The following is an 18,066-nucleotide window of genomic DNA, read 5'->3' as shown; positions in this document are numbered from 1 at the left end:
TCTACGCCTCCTCCCAAGGTGATTGTAGCCCTGCTCTAAACATACCCCACTCCCAGAGGGATAAGACCACATCCCTCACCTCCCATTTGTCCTTCCCTCACTTTTATACATTCTGAGACCTGTTTCATCTCCCCTAAAATGGAATTTGGGGGATTATCTTTAATACTCTTATCAGTGCCTCTGGTGAATATTAATTTTTAATTTAACTAATTCAGATACCAATTAATGTGGTTATTACCTGAAAATATGCATAAAATCTTTTAATTTTTTTTGTTTTTTTATCTTCAGTGGAATAACAAGTTATTTTATTATTCAAATGGGGCTCACTTCCTGCTGTTTTCAATACGATTTTTAATAAATATGTAAATTCTAAAGTTAATTTACAGCATTCTTTGGGAAGCATGATTTTTAAAATGACAAAAATTTGATGGATTATAAAATTATCCCCCTTAACATCATCAGTCATAGTGAACAGAATGTACCAACCTCTTATAATTTTATAGCTTTTTCTTCATCTTATCTTCTGTTAGAGACTCACTTAAAATTGATTATAAAATAGTATATTTCTTAGGCCATTATTCATTCACAGATTAATTAGATTTTCAGTTAATATCCCATCATCGTATGGGATGGTAGCCAATGGTGTTTTGTAGTGGTTCAGAGTTGCAGGAATGAAACCCTGATTGCTATTCCCAAGTGACTGAAGCTACCAGCACTAATCACTAATCACATTCAGACCACATAAAGTATAACATCCTTCACTCCATTTCTTTCCTAGTTGGCTCACAGCAAGAGATCTTTATTGGCCCTGAGCAAAGGACCAAAATGCACTCAAACATTTTTGTGAGGGGTAATTCTTACTATTTTTCCTTGCTTAAAATGAAATTTCTGTAGCCCTCCCCAGAAAGCATCGAGAGAAGGGGGTGTGTGTCCCTGTGTGTAGATGTCCATGTTTAGCAGGCTTGCACGTAAGCATCTTTCTCCTAATCATTTTCCAGCGGGGAACAGCCTTCAAATTAATTTCATGATTTAAAAATAATACTTGGGGCCAGTGCAGTGGCTCGCATCTGTAATCCTAGATCTCCGGAAGGCTAAGGTGGGTATATTACTTTAGATCAGGAGTTCAAGACCAGCCTGAGCAAGAGCAAGACCCCATCTTACTAAATATAGAAAAACTAGCCAGGCATGGTGGGCGCCGATAGTCCCAGCTACTCGGGAGGCTGAGGATGACTTGAGCCCAAGAGTTTGAGGTTGCTGTGAGCTGTGATGATGCCATAGCACTCTACCCCTAGCTACAGAATTAGATTCTATCTCAAAAAATAAATAAAAAGTAAAATAAAATAATTCTTTGGTAGCACCCGACAGAAATGCTTAAGGGAGATTTTGCCAATAACATCTTAAACAGTGATGGAAGGAAAAGCATTTTTCCCAGTTACTTAAGAGAACTGTAGATTCACATGGCACAGAAACCACATGCACTGAACCCAGCCCACCTTTAACTAACCGGAACTCTAGGTTTTCACAGAGCTGAAGAAAAGATAATTACCACCGCTTCCACCGTCACTTCTGCAGCTGGTGCCAGTTCTGATGTATGGAAAATTGCTACCTATTACATTGGTCTGCTTCTGCCACACTGCCTTTCTCTGGGCACTTAAGGACACAGCCAGGTCAAGCATCTCTAGGGGTGATTCCAAGGCTTCACTCGGTCCTTCCTGAGGACAGACCCCACTGAAGTCACTACTGGACTTGCAAATTCTCTCTTATTCTTTAAGGACCTGGGGTATTCTTTGAACTCATCCCAGTATTTATTCATTCTAATCTAGTATTCATTCAGTTTGTTCATAGTAAGGATTTTTTTCTTCGCATAAAACGATTGACTATTTGGGGGCAGTGTCTGTGGCTCAGTGGGTAGAGCGCCAGCCCCGTATACCGAGGGTGGCAAGTTCAAACCCGGCCCCGGCCAAACTGCAACAAAAAAATAGCCAGGCATTTTGGCAGGCCCCTGTAGTCCCAGCTACTTGGGAGGCTGAGGCAAGAGAATTGCCTAAGCCCAGGAGTTAGAGATTGCTGTGAGCTGTGACGCCACAGCACTCTACTGAGGGTGATAAAGTGAAACTCCGTCTCTTAAAAAAAAAAAAAACTATTGGCTATTTGGATATTTAAAATACCTCACTGACATAATCAGTCTTCCCATGGTAAATGGCATAATCCACACTGATTTTGTGTGTTTTAATCTCTACCATACTCTTTAGGGCTGTTGATTGTTTCAGGGGGGTTGGTTTATGACAACAGAAATGCTTCTTGAAAGTAGTATATTAATCACATTTTTTTGGAAAGCAAAATCTATTTTCCTGTTTACTTACTCGGGAAGTTATTATCTCCACTTTCTAAATAAAGGAGACCTAAATGTCTTCTGGGTGATTAGACATTAACTACCCATCAGGAAATAGATGAGCATTTTCCACCAGGGTACAGCATCTTGTCTTTGGAACTCAATCACTTTCAAAGACACTAAAGGGTATTCAAGAGGTGAAAGATAAAGTTATAGAAAAAAGATAACCAGTAATAAGAAATATAATTAGCATCCTCCCTTTGTTCCACTGTCATTAATGGACCATCTATGTGCCAGGCAAATTCTGGGCATAAGATGCAAAGATAAATAGGTTCACAATCCCCTCATGGGAGACAGACCTGACAACAAAATATGCACAATAAATGCCAGGTAGTGCCATAAGAATGGTCAGCACAGGGAGGAAAGGGGTTTGGGGGGCAGCACTCAAGGCTCCTGGTCAGGAAGCATTCAGAGAAGATTTCCCTTCACCCGATTCTCAAGAGAAGAGTGGGTCTTGGCCATCCTGGAAGATGCAGAGAACATGTTAGAGAAAGGAAGATGTGTGAATCAGAATATGGATGCTAACTGCCTGTCTGGGCTCAAAATTCAGCTTTTTGCCATCTCAGCTGGCTGGCTAAGTAAATATGTTTGATAAGTATCTGCATGCTACTGACTTTTTTCCCTCAAAGTGTTGCTGAGCAGCTTTAATTATATCTGCAGATCCCTGGATAATTTGTATCCCAATTTCCTTTTGAGATATTGTTTGACCCTCACCCCTACTCTGCCCTTGAGCACTGCCTGGTTGAGCCTATTGATTCCTGAGCTTGCCTGGGAATAGGTCCATTGCATCACTGAGAAAGATCTTGCATGTACTCCTGAAATTAAAGTCTGTGTCTTAAGCTGTACACAGATTGGACAAGACTTTGGTACAAGACCCAGCCATGGAAGGATGGACAGATGGCTCTTGCCCTAGAAATCAGCCCCATTTTTCTGTGCAGACGAAGTACTTGAATCATGGGAATGTTGCTTTTGCAACTGTCTACCTACCTTGCAAAGCCTTTCTTTTATGGGGAGAACAATGGAAGAAAAGCACTTTAGCCCCTTGAGTATTTGCTACCTGGTGAGAAAATAAAAGCATATGTGGAAGAGGGAATTCTTTACCATTATTCATAGTTCCTGGGCCTAGTAAATCAAAATTATGTTTTTTCTAGACTATTGAGAGACAGTATTAACCAGAGCTCCCTTTGTTATAGTTAATTTGTTCATGAGTCAAGAGGTTTAGAGTGTGCTGTGCTTGCCACCAAAGAAACATGTGTTTCCAGCATTACTGAGTGAAAGGCTTAGGTGTCTCCTCCCAGGCTGCACTAGGACACCGTCCTGAGGGTCCTGTTGAATGGGGTCACTGATCACACATAGGCACAGGAGCTGTCCTGTTTCTCTTGGACCAAACTCCTGCCCATACTGGGATGAACATACTGGCCCTATCATAACCATTTTCTCTCTGTGCAAATTTTTCCTTTGAGGCAGAAAAAAGAGACCTTCTCATTATTTATCTTGAACATTTTGATAGGCCTCCTTTGAGAAGGTCATTGTCTGCTGCAGCAAAATAATCCTGGGATTTCTGGACAAGCTGGTAAAAGAAAAATGATTCATTATTTCAAGAATTATTTTGCCTTCAGTCCCCAAAACGGGTGAAGGCATATAACAATATGTAAGGGAGAGCAAGGCTTAACTTATTATATGAAAGGTTACACTTTCAAAGGAGAAGAAGTTCAAACATTACATTTTTAGCTCTGCTGTAATATAGCAAGGGTCAAGGCAGTCCTTCTGTGAGCCCCGTGGTCTTCTGGATGTTATTGTGCTACTCCTGTAAGAGAAGGCCTGCCTGCCCTCCTTCCCTTCTCATCTACTTGGGCTAATGAGATTGTAGGAATTTTTTCAGGTTCTATTCAGCAGCACCCTCTTACTCTGGGACCTTTGGAATGTCAGAACAAATGGCTTATTTGTCCATCCGTAGGCTCAACCCAAGCCCACAGTGCTGCTTGTCATGTCACACAAGATAATGCATCTTCACACCATGTCCTGTTTTGCTAATTTGGGGGCTAAGGGGAGACGCTTAACTGCCATGGATAGTATCAGAGACCAAAAGGTCGTTTATAATATAACTAGTACATCCATGTCTGATACCAAGACACCTGTTATGTTGGGTTATTTTTGCAATAAAATTTATTTGACCCAAGTGCAACCCCGATACTCAGAATGAGGCAGCTTGACTGATAGAGATCCTGAATTTTGAAATGAAAACTAGAGAGGCTGGGAGATCAATATGACCTTGACTGTTCACAAGCCAAATAACTTATGGAAATAATGTAAACTCTTTTGCCTGGCAGAAGGTCTTTAAATAATATTTTAAGAAAATCAAAAGCAAACATCCCCTGGACCTTCTTTAAGATTAGATCTGAAATGAAAGACCCTGAGTTACACAATTAACTATTGATTTTGTTGATCCATGTTTAATTCTCATAGCAATGGAGTTGTGTTTACACAGCCATGCGGGGCAGACATACTTCACTGGGAGCAAGGCGCCTTTCACTTTTACATTAATGTAAAAATTAAATTGTTCTGTGCATGTGAGACAAAAAATAAAGTTTATTTTTATTGTAGTGGATGGCTGACTTAAACCTCATGAAGTGGTATTAAGTCAATTGAGGTGGTTTATGAGGAGAATTCCTTTGATATGCAATAGTCAAGTTGCTAAACGAAAACATTTCAAGGGGCAGAGAGTAGCTAAACAGCATTCATAGGCTACCTGGTACTAAAATTTTACACTAAAACAGTTATCATTTAATCTCCCTACAGTTTAATTTTTTGATTTGATATATCCTGTAGTATTTGGAGTTCTATCATTCAATCAAGTTCTAGTCAGAAACAGCCTAAATGCCCACCAACCCAGGAATGGATTAACAAGCTGTGGTATATGTATACCATGGAATACTATTCAGCCATTAAAAAAAATGGAGACTTTACATCCTTCGTATTAACCTGGATGGAAGTGGAAGACATTATTCTTAGTAAAGCATCACAAAAATGGAGAAGCATGAATCCTATGTACTCAATCTTGATATGAGGACAATTAATGACAATTAAGGTTATGGGGGGGGAAGCAGAAAGAGGGATGGCGGGAGGAGGGTGGGGCCTTAGTGTGTGTCACATTTTATGGGGGCAAGACATGATTGCAAGAGGGACTTTACCTAACAATTGCAATCAGTGTAACTGGCTTATTGTACCCTCAATGAATCCCCAACAATAAAAAAAAAAAAAAGAAATGTCATCAGCATGATGTTTACATTCTCACCTGGATGCACCAAGACATGTCACCAAGTTTCCCTCTGCCTGAAAGACATAGGAATCTGAATTTGAGCAAATTGTCTGGGCCTGGCTCAGGCCAAGTAAAGGGAAAACTTACAAAAATGGGGTAGCCAGTGTCTATACCTTCTATCATGGGCCTGCTCTTTTCAGTAACATTTCTCTCCCTGAGGAACTTAGTGTATTGGCTGTTGGTTCTAGATTTCCAGAAAGCAGTGGCAGCTGCCGCCTCACCCAACTGCTGGTCAAGCATGCCTAGAGGTGCAGGAGAAGGCCCCAGATGCCTCAGAGCAAGGCATCCCAAACAGGGTAGTCATGGGATGCTAGTCCATGCATCAACAACAAAGAAGAAATTGTTACCAAAGTAAGCGGTGGTCAGACATCCATTAATCCAAGAGGCGTCCTAGAAACTGAGAGACCTGCTGCTGCTGTATGTTTGAGGCTGGGACAAGTCAGATGACAATCTGAAAAGATCTTATTATATGAGTCTCTTCATTACAGAAAAACAGACATTAAAGAATATATGGTCAAGGCTGTGACTCTAGAAAGAAATGATGTGGTAAAAATGGATTGAGTAGTGACATTTGTTAAGCCTCTAAGGTTTGTAAGACACAGTGTCAGGATCTGAAAAGAGCAAACTCTATATCTCTATGGTCTCAAGAAACTTGCAGTTTAGTTGAGAACAGGGACATTCATATGAAAAAAATCCTATACAAAGGAATAGATATATATTCAGGTCAAATGGATAATTTAGACCAGGAATTCATAGAAAGAAAGATCCCTACATGTGAACTTTCATAGAAACAGAACCAGCAACTCTTGGTAGCTAAAAAAAGGATCAAGTAATACAATTTGCCTACTATTGACAACAATATGTAATTAGAGAAAAGAGAAGACATTCCATTTTAAATATGTTGAATTTAGGAAGTAACTAGATCTAGAAAGGTTAAGAAAGGTGAGGGAAAACAGTAACTAGTTAACCTATGAAAAACGCCTGCCTGAATGACATTACAGCTTGAAAATGGAAGAAGATTAAGAGAGGCTTTAGGGAGTTATTTTGACACTAGGATTGGGAGTAGGTGCATCTGTAACTTGGAGTTTAGCGGGATATTTGTGTTCTAGGTGCCATTATCAGACCAAAGAGCTGGCTAGGTGGACTATTCATCTAATGCAATGAGGCAGTTTTCAGTGACTGACCTTCTGATGTATCTGGAGTGTTGTTCTAGATTGACTTCATAGTGAAGAATATTTAACATGCACATTCCACGTGAGCAGTGACTTTGTCTCCTATAGCACTGTATCTCCAAGATCTAGAATACTGCCTACTACATAGCAGGTATATGTACTGGGCACGGAATATCTGATGAATGAATAGATGAATAAACAGATGATACGCCAGGAGCAGCAAACTCCCTATTTAAGGATTTGTTAAAATCTGGGTACAGAGGCACTGTTGTACTGTGGAACGGAAGCAGATTTCCCGTTGTCATGTTCCCAACTAACACATCTCATCCGAGGACCCCCAGTGCTTACTGGATAATGATAATTAAGAGCATTTCATAATTGTGGTATATGTACACCATGGAATATTATGCAGCCTTAAAGAAAGATGGAGACTTTACCTCTTTCATGTTTACATGGATGGAGCTGGAACATATTCTTCTTAGTAAAGTATCTCAAGAATGGAAGAAAAAGTACCCAATGTACTCAGCCCTACTATGAAACTAATTTAGGGTTTTTACATGAAAACTATAACCCAGTTACAACCTAAGAATAGGGGGAAGGGGGAAATGGGGGGGAGGTGGGTAGAGGGAAGGGGATTGGTGGGATTACACCAGCGGTGCATCTTACAAGGGTATATGTGAAACTTGGTAAATGTGGAATGTAAGTGTCTTGGCACAGTAACTGAGAGAATGCCAGGAAGGCTATGTTAACCAGTGTGATGAAAGTGTGTCAAACGGTCTGTGAAGCTAGTGAATGATGCCCCATGATCATATCAATGTACATAGCTATGATTTAATAAAAAAAACCTATAAAAAAAAGCATTTCATAATTGCTGCCATAAACTACAGTATAACAGAATTTATTGTTTAATATTTACAAATCTTTAGAACAATTTCTACCAAAACATCTTCTCTTTAGAATAAGGATCAATTAGTGCCAACTCTAAGTTGCCGTGGCACTGAAGATTCAATATGTTAAATAACTTTATCCAAAGGAAAAGCTGACCAGCTCTTAACCTGAAACATGAATTTCAGTAGGAGAAGAATGGCTTCCACATGAGTAGAGCAAATCCCTCACTGTAATCCCACCAATCCCCTTCCCTCTACCCACCTTCTGCTAGCCACAAATACAGTGTGTTCCTGTGAACCTTAGCCCACAGCCCCATTTGATTCCATGGCGTTATGAAGTACCAAGTAGACTGGGTGCCGTAACGCACTGTGGCTCCTGAATGACCTACCAAACTCTGTTGGGAGGAGTTTAAGGCTGCCTGGTTATTTATTGATTAGTAAATAACACAAAGTGTCTTCCCCTCACTATGGTACTCACACCGTACTTCATCAAAACTTTAGCACTTTTTGATATAATTTTATGATGTCCACCATTTTGATGGCATTGGATTTTTTTTTGGAAGGAGGACTTTTATGAAAAAAGGAGAAAAGCATAACCCATATTTTATACTCACCTGATTCATGAAAAATGTATTTTTTATTTTTCCTTGTAAGAGCAGCCAGAAGTCTATCACTCCACAGTGAAAACATAGCTGTAGTGTGTTAGGAAACACACAGGGCCCCTTCATGCTGCACATTCATCTCACAAAGTTCATGGGCATTTTATGCCACAAACACACTGACCCAGCCCAGCTTGCTGGCCAGACAGGCATCGTATTTAAGACACAAAGTGGTGGGAAGGGTACTGAAAAAACATCGAATCAATCTTTTAAGTCAAGCAAGTAGTATATATGCTTTTTAAAATTCATAATGGTGGCTATAAATTAAAGGGAGAAGAGCTTGATCCCCTCACTTTCATTAGCTGGAATCATTAACTTGACACTAAAATGAATAGGTTTAGACATTGCCGTCTCAAGAACTGCTCATTTCTCATTCCTGAATAAACTTTTTAGTTAATACTACTGTGCTGAAAGGAAAAGGAATCTAGCAACACCCAGAAGCCTGTTCCATTTAGTTAAGCTGCTTATACGAGCTGATAGCCATGAGCTGGCTTGTTTGCCCAATTCCAGTTCGCCAGAAAATAGTGCACATTTTGCTTTTGGAGAAATTGAGCAATACTCATCAAATCTGATGTGTTACTGAAAGTGGTCAACCTATATTTTAAACTAGATTTATAGACCCATCCATCACCTGGAAAACAACAAAAAAAAAATACAAGTTTTCAAATGGCCCTTTTAACATTAATATCAGAGTTTGCAGAAATCACAAATGTCTTTGCATGTTCATATAACAATTCTATGTCCATTTATAATTACATGGCTTTCTTCCCAAATGCCCTTCTCTGCCCTAAACAAAGTTTGTAATTGTTATAGTTTCTTTGTTCTCTTCCCACTAAAGGACATGGCCCACATCTTCCCCCATTTTCCCTATATGGGGGGACATTTCCCATCTCTTAGGAAATGACATTTTTTTGCTTCAGTCCTTGATCTGTTCTTTAAATGTTTTCTTGTGGCCGTTGCTTATCTTCCAAGTGCATTCCTTTTCTTTCTATGAGGTGTATTATTTTCTAGCAACCTTCAGCTTCCTACTGACCTTCTCCCTGTTTGCTTTTTTTCTCGAAAAGTAAATTCATTATTTTTCCCTCTGGGTTCAGAGGTTCCAGCAGAGGTCATTGAAAGCCACTGATCATAGTAAAGGGCAGCAATATAGTTAATATAGTCATAAAAGCACATCTCAGCTGAAAATTACTCTTTCAACTAATAAAACCAGTTTGCCCTGGAGATACTGAAGAACCTCTAGGACCCCCGCAGGAAAACAGAGTGCCCCCAAGTGCCAAATCACATCTCCCTGTGTGCAGTTGGACGAAGAGAGCAGCTCTCGATTACCAGTGCGGCACATTAATTTTTCAGAAGGGCAAGTGAAGAGTAATATGTCCAGTTGAGGTAATAGAGGGAACTGAGCTCCAGGAGAAAATAATTATCCAAGCTGGAATTTGACCAGGTTAACAGGGTTAACACCACAACTCTTGAGAAAAGTATGGAGGGGTCTCAAGTGTTCACCAAAGGTCATTCTATCTATTTTTATGTTCATCCAGAAAGTAGCTCTGCCAGAAATGCAATAAGAGGTGGCATTAAGGAAGAGATTAACTAGTGCCTCTGAGAAAAGAGAAATGTCCTGAGCTGCACCTTTTCCCGTGAGGTTGGCCTGCCCCCAACACTTACCACTTAACGTAGACTTCAAGATGTGCACAAATCTTCCACTAAGTGATGCTGGATCACGACATCTCCTGCCCATTCCCACGAGAGCATAACTTAAAACTCTGCCCTGAATCCATCTTCCTTCCCAGTGCCCAACATTTGTTCTTTAGAAAAGGGATGATGTAAATCACACCTTCAACTTCACCCCAAAGCCCTGGATTCGACAGACTTGTCTCCTAGATTTGACTTACCTGCTTCCTATTTCTCCACCCGTGGAGAGGCTTCTCAGCCCAACCCAACTCACTGTGTTCCTCGTATTTTCCTGCATCATACGTAATGAGAGTTGTTGGATGGTGGTATGGGTTGCCATGGTGACACTTCTTCCCAGTTTGGGGTGTTTCTTTTCACACAAAGGGAGATCCCTAGGATAACAGTTCTGGCATCTCTGGGACCCCCTTCCCTTACTTACCTCTCCCATGGGAAGGAAGAGTGACTTCTTTAATTAGCAAGTTCCAGAAAGGAAGTAGCAATGTTTAGGCCTTGTCTTCCCACCCTCTCAGGAGTCAGGTGGGCACAACATTCTGTTCTGTTCCTTGGTGGTTTAAGTTACATAGACACTTGTTACCCAGCCCAAGGCTGCCAGTGACTAAGCTTGTCTATTTCTTGGGACCAGTGTTAGAAACCCCTCTTATTTACAGATAGAAACCTCATTCTACAATCAAGATTTTTCCTAACAAGGCTGATCTTTTAGCCTCCCGTCAGCTTTTTTCTTCTATCTTATTTTTTAAGTCATTGAGAACTAAGGGGAGGAAGAAGATGTTAGAGTTGGTTATTGTGGTACTTCAAATTCCAATAATAGATGCACAAAAGCTGCCCAATTAATAATATTTTAGAGTTTTATAGACTAGGAAGATGAAAAAAAGCCTTTAATGTAAAGAAACTAAGGGTCCAGCTAATCAGCACAATGCCAAAATTGCACACTAGTTTTCAAATACGTGATATATAGTGTTTAATATCCTGAGTTCTGCAATCAGGCTATTTATGTTCGAATTGTGATTTCCTAACTTATTAGCCCCGTGTATGTGGGCTAATATTTAGACCTTTCTCTCTGTATTTTGTCTTTCGTGTAATGGGGATGGTAATAGTGCTATCTCATAGGATTGCTATGAGGATTAAATGAGATAATTCATGCAGTGCATTCCAGTACCTGATACATAGGAAAAAACACTTTATAAATATGACTATTATTTTCCTAGGACATGTTTTCTTGAATTGATCAGCAGTGACTCTATAGCAATAGAGAAAGAAAGAAATTATGTCGATCAAGGTTTTGTTTACATTAATTTGTGCTGAGAGCTATAGCCCTTGTTGTGTTAGTGCCCAGCAGAGGGATGATGCTGCATTTGAATTTCACAAGTAGATTTGATCTCTTCCTGACATACTCTTTAGATACACTAAAGAGTATTTTCAAGATATCATCAACAGGTGGAAACATAACTGAATAATGAATGAGTAGCCTTTATCAAAGAACAATAAATGATTACACCGTTTCATGAATTTGCTATCTGTTTCTTCCCCACTGTGGACAGGAATCTCTGGGTGGATACATATGAGAAGTATTTCTTTGAAGCTGATACTATCACGCATATATATACATACATACATATTTTTTCTTTTTTTGCTTGGTTTAACCCTGTATGTTCTCTATCTCCTCTTTATGGCTAGGGCCATATCTTCACCAATTTTTTCCTTCCTAGCATCATTATTGTTGACTCTCAGGAAAAATGATACATGTTTCTGTGTTAAAAATCAGGCAACTAAGTTTCCAGGGCTAATTTTACTTGAATTTGAATTTATGTGAATCACAGACTCTGGCCTCCCTCACCTTCCAGGCTGATGGAAGAATAGAGTGAGATGATAGACAGGAGAGTTGTTGGATATCAAAATGGTTGATAACCCAGATACTGGCTGATGCTTTCCTGAGTCTGGCTGAGTTTCTTAGACCCTTTTGGGGGAGGCACATCTCTGTTTCTGTCTTTACAAGGATTCTTTCCATTACAGAATCTGAAAAGGCAAGAGAGAGACTGGGCAACTCCTGGTCCTGAAATATACAGTACAGGGGCCTTCTAGATGGAAATTTATTAGAATGCCCTCCCTCTTTCTTTCTGTAAATCTTAATGCTATCTGCACTTCAAAACCAATCCACAAGTACCCTCTTCTATGAAACTTCCTTTGAAAATCAAGACAACAAAATTTTTTACAAAAAGCTAGTCACTAATAGATTGGTTTGCTAATCTAATTGATTAAACCAATTGATTGACTGCTTGGCCGTAAGGAATTAAATTAATTAAGGAATAATCTCAAGAGATTTCTGGATAATATGTCACCACGTATTTCTTGCTTGAATTATCACCGATAATTCCATGGTTACACTAGAGACAAAAATAGTTTCAGAATGTTCAAAGCTATTTTAAACTTGAAAATAAATTCTTACCATGCCAGTTTAGCCCTACTTTTATTCTCAAGCACACAAAAAAAAAGAAACCCACCAAAAAGTCATCCGTACAACTGTTGCCACCTATAGGTGACAAATGTGTATATTTTATTATAATTCTAATGAAGCGTAACATAGGAAGGAAATGACTATATTTTATGGAACTGTACACATTCTTATCAAACACTGATCTTCAAAAATCTTCACTGGGTATATCTTTACTATTGTTATTGTTCTATAAATCTTATTTCAGATGTTCCCCTTAAAGATTATATTGGCTAATATTTGTAAAGCACTTTTCTAAGACAGAAGTTAAGAGCTTGAGCTCTGCAGACACACTGCCTGGGTTCAAATCCAGACTCCACCACATATTATAGTAGGACCTTAAACAACTTTCTTAACTTCCTCAAGTCTTGATTGCCTGTAAATGTAGATACTAATGGCACCTACCCCATAGAAATGATGGGAGGATGAGATAGATAATTCATGCAATATGCTTAGCAGAGGGTCTGCACAGAACAGGCATTCAGTTAAATGGTTATTGTTATTACCATGATTAGTCTGCAAAGCACCTTCATATACAGTTGCTGCAAACTAATTTGCACTATTTCGTTCACATTTTCCAGATATATCATCAGCACATTACTATTTGACCTCAATCCCCTTTTTATGTTTTAAATATAATTGTTACATGACTTCAAAATTTTAAAAATAACTGATAATCTGACAAGACAATGTTGAGGCTGGTTCGGTATGCTCTTGCAGGCAAAGAAATAGCCACATTTTAGCTTTTATTCCTGGATGGCAAGACCAGTGGAGAAGCCCAAGCCAACAGTTGAGACTTTTTTTTTTTTTTTTTTTCAGATTAATATCAGGGTACATATGATTAGGTTACATTGTTTGCATTTGTTAGGTGAAGTCCAAGTTACAGTTAAGGAGGTCCCTTAGGTGGGAAGGGGTTTGGTAAGCAGTCGAGATTTTTCTGATGCTACAGAAAGTCTCCATTGAGAAACTACTGGTGATTAGTACTGGACTAGGCCTTTAGGGGAAAAGCCAGAGGAACGGGTGGGGGACAGTGAGGTAGGGCACAAAAGCAGTGTAAAACATGATCCCTAGCTCGGAAACTCAAACAGTGCAAAGGTTACAATTTGACATGCATATGGGGTTTTTTGTTATTGTTTTGCTTTAATATGGGCCACTAATTAAAATTCAGGGAATTGGGAGGTGCCTGTGGCTCATTGGGTGGGGTGCTGGCTCCATATACTGAGAGTGTCAGATTTGAACCCTGCCCCGGCCAAACTGCAATAAAAATTAGCCGGGTGTTGTGGCGGGTGCCTGTAGTACCTGCTACTCAGGAGGCTGAGGCAAGAGAATCTCCTAAGCCCAGGAGCTGGAGGTTGCTGTGAGCTGTGACACGACATTACTCTACCCAGGGCGATAACATGAGACTCTATCTCTAAAAAAAAAATTAGGGCAGCACCTGTGGCTCAAAGGGGTAGGGCGCTGGTCCATATGTCAGAGGTGGTGGGTTTAAACCCAGCTCTGGCAAAAAAAAACACACACACACAAAAATTAAAATTCATGGAATTATTGAATTTAAGCAAATATTAATCTAGACACAGTACATGCTTCTGAGCTGACTGTCGTCCCCACCACTACCTGTGGCTTCCCAGCCCAGAGGCCAAATGTCAGGCTGCCCTTATCATCAGTTTTTGCACTTTGATACTTTGAGATATTGACACTTTGAGAACCACTGATCTAGTTAAGAACTGGTCTCAGTTTATTGAGCACCCAGTGCTTTGTGCCAGAGCCTTAAGGTGCTTTATTTCTAATACTTACTACAACACTGAAATAAAGATGTGTCTTGTCACCATTTTACACCGGAAGAAGGGTGCTTGCAGCCACTCACACAGCCAGTGAAAGGGCCAAGCTGAAATTGATGCTCAGGCCTGTCTGCCTCCAGGGCCTCCACTATCCCCGGTGGGACACAAGTTCATTCAGCTGTGTATCCCCAGCACCAAAACCTCCCATCTGCCTCCTACTCATCTGAGAGCTGCTCTAGCCAGTGGTGAGTGAATCCACATAGGCCAGAAACAGGCAAGAAAAGTACTTGTGGATCTTGAATGAAGAAAAAAGGAGAAGACATTTAGGTAAGGAGAAAATGGCAGTGACTACCCCGACTTACCTACATTTGGTAAGTGTAGGCAGGCATTTACTCCTCTATGTCTGTGTATTTTTAATAATGTGTAATATAATTCTTTGAAAAATGCTTGAAAATTGACACAGCATAAAAGGGGCTCTTGCATGGAGTTATTCCTAATTATAGAGCCACTTTTCTGTAATCAGCTTGGAATCTGTTCAAGCCCACCTCTGGTTTCAGGGTAGCCATTTGAGATTGAAAATTAGCTCTGTGAGAATGGTCCTGCTATTTTAATAATATAATGAAATAAGCACTAGTCCACGGAAGATTTTCAAATATTCTGGTAGAATTACACTGTTTCCCATAGCAGAGACACTCTGCCCAGGCCTGCTCTTGGGACACTGAAGCAATCCACACCCATCTCTCTTTTCTCTTTCTGTTAAATGTTTAGTGTGTGAGATTTATAGGCTTTGGTTATGTCTGTTTCTCCCTGCTCCAAACACAATTTCTTTGTTGCACCTTTTAAGTTCAATATAATGATATGGGAATTAGGGGGACAGGGTGGGCAATAGAATTGCATATGTTAGAGATGGTTTGCCAAGTTATTATATTTAAGTGAAACATTTCGGTAACAAAATGAAAAATAGGACGTTTTGTCCTTTATTACATAAAAAAGCATGGTTTGGTGGAGAAAGCCAGAACATGGAAAGCAGCCAGACAGAAATTCAAATCCTGTTCTCTGTAACTTGCAGGGCAACATTGGGCAAGTATCACTGTCTCTTTGAGCCTTGTTTCCCTCATCTTTAAAATGGGGATGCTTAACATGCAGGCTTTCAAAGGGGCTGATAGGAGAAATCTGTGAAGTGCCTTTGACCTAGTGGATGCTTAATAAATGTTAGCTCTTTTTTTCATCTCTAAGCCCCCGGGCCTGCTTCTCTCTTGTGTTTGAATGGAATTTTTGGCAGAAAGAGGAAAAGAAGATGACAGCTGTCTCCAAGGCTTTAGCACCTCCAGTCTCATTGCTTATGGCATCCGTGCCTCATCCTCTGTCCTCCCTCCAGACCTTCAGACCTCAGCAGCCACTTGGGCAACTGAACACATTCACGTTTACAGAGTTTTCCTGTGATAATTACTGAATACAGCTGTTTTTTAAAATCTTAGAGGGTATGAATAAGATCTTGTAAATATCTCTGTATGAATTGATACGAATAGAAACTCCTGGAACAGAGAGGTTACCAAACTGCAGCCCTGCCCCTGTGATTTTTTAAGCCCTTAGGTCTTCTGGGAGCTACGCCAAAACATCTAAAGAGCTCTTTAAAATATCTTAAGTCCCACAAAGGGACAAAACACAAAAATGACAATGCAGCTATCAAGTTTAACATGGACTTAAGTTTTGAGGCAATTTAAAGGATTTTTATGTCTTCTTTACAAATTACTGTAACTTCTGGCCGAAATTCAATCCCTAGCCATGCTTCGAAAAAGTACAAGTAATACTTAGCAAGTAAAGAGAGGAGTATGAAACTTTTATCAAGAAAAACAAGGCACTTTACCTGAACAAATTTCAAACGGATCCATTTAAAATGAAATTAAGTGGCACTTAACTGGTTTGCAAATTGGGACCTATTTATCACAGTAAAATGATTAAGGTCTTGATTTATCCCTAAAATTGGCTTTATTATTACATTTAATTATGCTAGAAGATTGTTAAGGACTTGTAGGTTTTCTGTATTCCTTTAAACTGTACTTTATACAGACAATAATTGAATATTGGATGGATAAATTGATTTTCCAAAGAAATATGTTTCTAATATTTTTCCTCTTTTTATTGCAGAAATTGAAACGACTTGAAGAAACAAAAGAAGATCCTGAGAATAGATTATCTAAAATTTCCCTGGAGTCATTCAATAAATTTAACAGCAACACTGTGATTTTATTAGAAAAAGAGAAGAACTCTCTGAACAAGGGTGAAGGACAAAAGGAAGAAAAAGAGAAAAACAAAGAGGCATCTTTGAGTAGCTCCGAGAGGCCAGGGGTAGACAAGATGGAATCTCTGAGTGATTCTTTATATGATAGCTTCTCTTCCTGTGCCAGTCAAGGTTCCAATGATGTATAAAGGACTTTTCTTTCCTTAGTGAACTGGGAACAGAGCACTTAAGAAACAGGGTGGGAGTGGGGGGTTGTGGGAGGGAAGGCTGGGGTAGAGATGAGAACAATAAACTATTGTAACACCAGAGCCTACATTGTCAAGTTCACAGCAGGCAACCCACCAGAGCTTACTTCTCTGATAGGGCAATAAAGACAGACTCCATTTGTTGTTTTGAGGAGGATTAAAGGTAAACACACCTACCATACAGAATTCTTAATTTTGCACTTTTTTTGGAATACTTGTACAGAAGTTGTAAATTTTTTTGGAAGAGAAATTATATTTGTAGCGAAAGAAAAGGAAGACAGCAATAAATTGAATCAGTGCCATGCTCTTGAAATGATATACTATGTCTTAGAGGTTAATGATAATATGTATTTTTTAATCCCAGCTAAAGTTTTTCTTAAATTCATTGTCCTACTCCTCAAATTGTTTGTGGGCACAATCTGTAAACCTAAAGCAGGGCCTGCCAAAAAAACAGAAGGTTCATGGTCATCTCCAGCTCACAGTCTCAATTTGATAGAAATGTTAATTTTAGTGCAATTTCAGAATTGTGGCCAGAAAGATTCAGGGTTTAGTAATGTGTAATTCTACTTCTATTGAAAAATGAAAAGGGTCCTGAACGGTGGACACTGGTTGAGAGTGTGACACTATCAGAAATGACCTAATTCTATTTCCAACAGCAGCTTTTCCCTCCAGACATCTCTTGACATCCTCTTCTCTTTAGTGCAACTCTGTGATTCTGAATAGTATTTGATTTTTATCTTCTTGCTCTTTTTATTAAAATCTGGGTACTCCAAAAATGAAAGCAAATTTCTGCTTGCAGTGTCCACTTTTTTAAAAAATAAAATGAATGGTTGGTGCTACAAAAAACTCTTTTTTAATATTCTTTTTTTCTACAAAGACTGTTCATATGTAAGGATAAATTCTATTTTAAAGGTTATGTGTATTTTTTCTAGATGTGAACTATTTATAATTGCTTTTGTACAGGAGCTTGTAAACTAGGCATAATAGAAATATTTTTAGGATCTATATGGTTACTTTAGCACCTCCTTGTTTCTTTGAAGAGTATTGTATGATCAGTGTTACTGGGTTAATTTGTGCAATTTGTTATATTTGAGTTTTATCTTAAATGAAAATTATGTAAAATGTCCTTGTCTTTCAGACTTTAAAAAAACCTTTTGTTTTATTTCTGAATAAAAGTTTTCTCACAATTACACCC

At 39.2% G+C, this 18,066-nt stretch overlaps 1 protein-coding gene across 2 annotated transcripts in view; it reads left to right on the top strand.

Moving 5' to 3' along the window:
* NCKAP5 (NCK associated protein 5) overlaps positions 1 to 18,066 on the top strand; it is a 969,262-nt gene extending 951,196 nt beyond the window's left edge. The window contains exon 16 of one of the 2 annotated variants that reach the window (XM_053597956.1): positions 16,533 to 18,066. In XM_053597956.1, coding sequence (XP_053453931.1) covers positions 16,533 to 16,814 — 282 coding nt within the window. In that variant the 3' untranslated portion in view covers positions 16,815 to 18,066. The remainder of the gene's footprint in view (positions 1 to 16,532) is intronic. The other variant, XM_053597955.1, reaches the window with a different exon arrangement.

The sequence above is a fragment of the Nycticebus coucang genome, chromosome 7 (assembly GCF_027406575.1).
Source record: "Nycticebus coucang isolate mNycCou1 chromosome 7, mNycCou1.pri, whole genome shotgun sequence".
Lineage (NCBI taxonomy): Eukaryota > Metazoa > Chordata > Mammalia > Primates > Lorisidae > Nycticebus > Nycticebus coucang.
The sequence above is the reverse complement of the archived record's forward strand: the minus strand, read 5'-3'. Positions and strand labels throughout refer to the sequence as shown.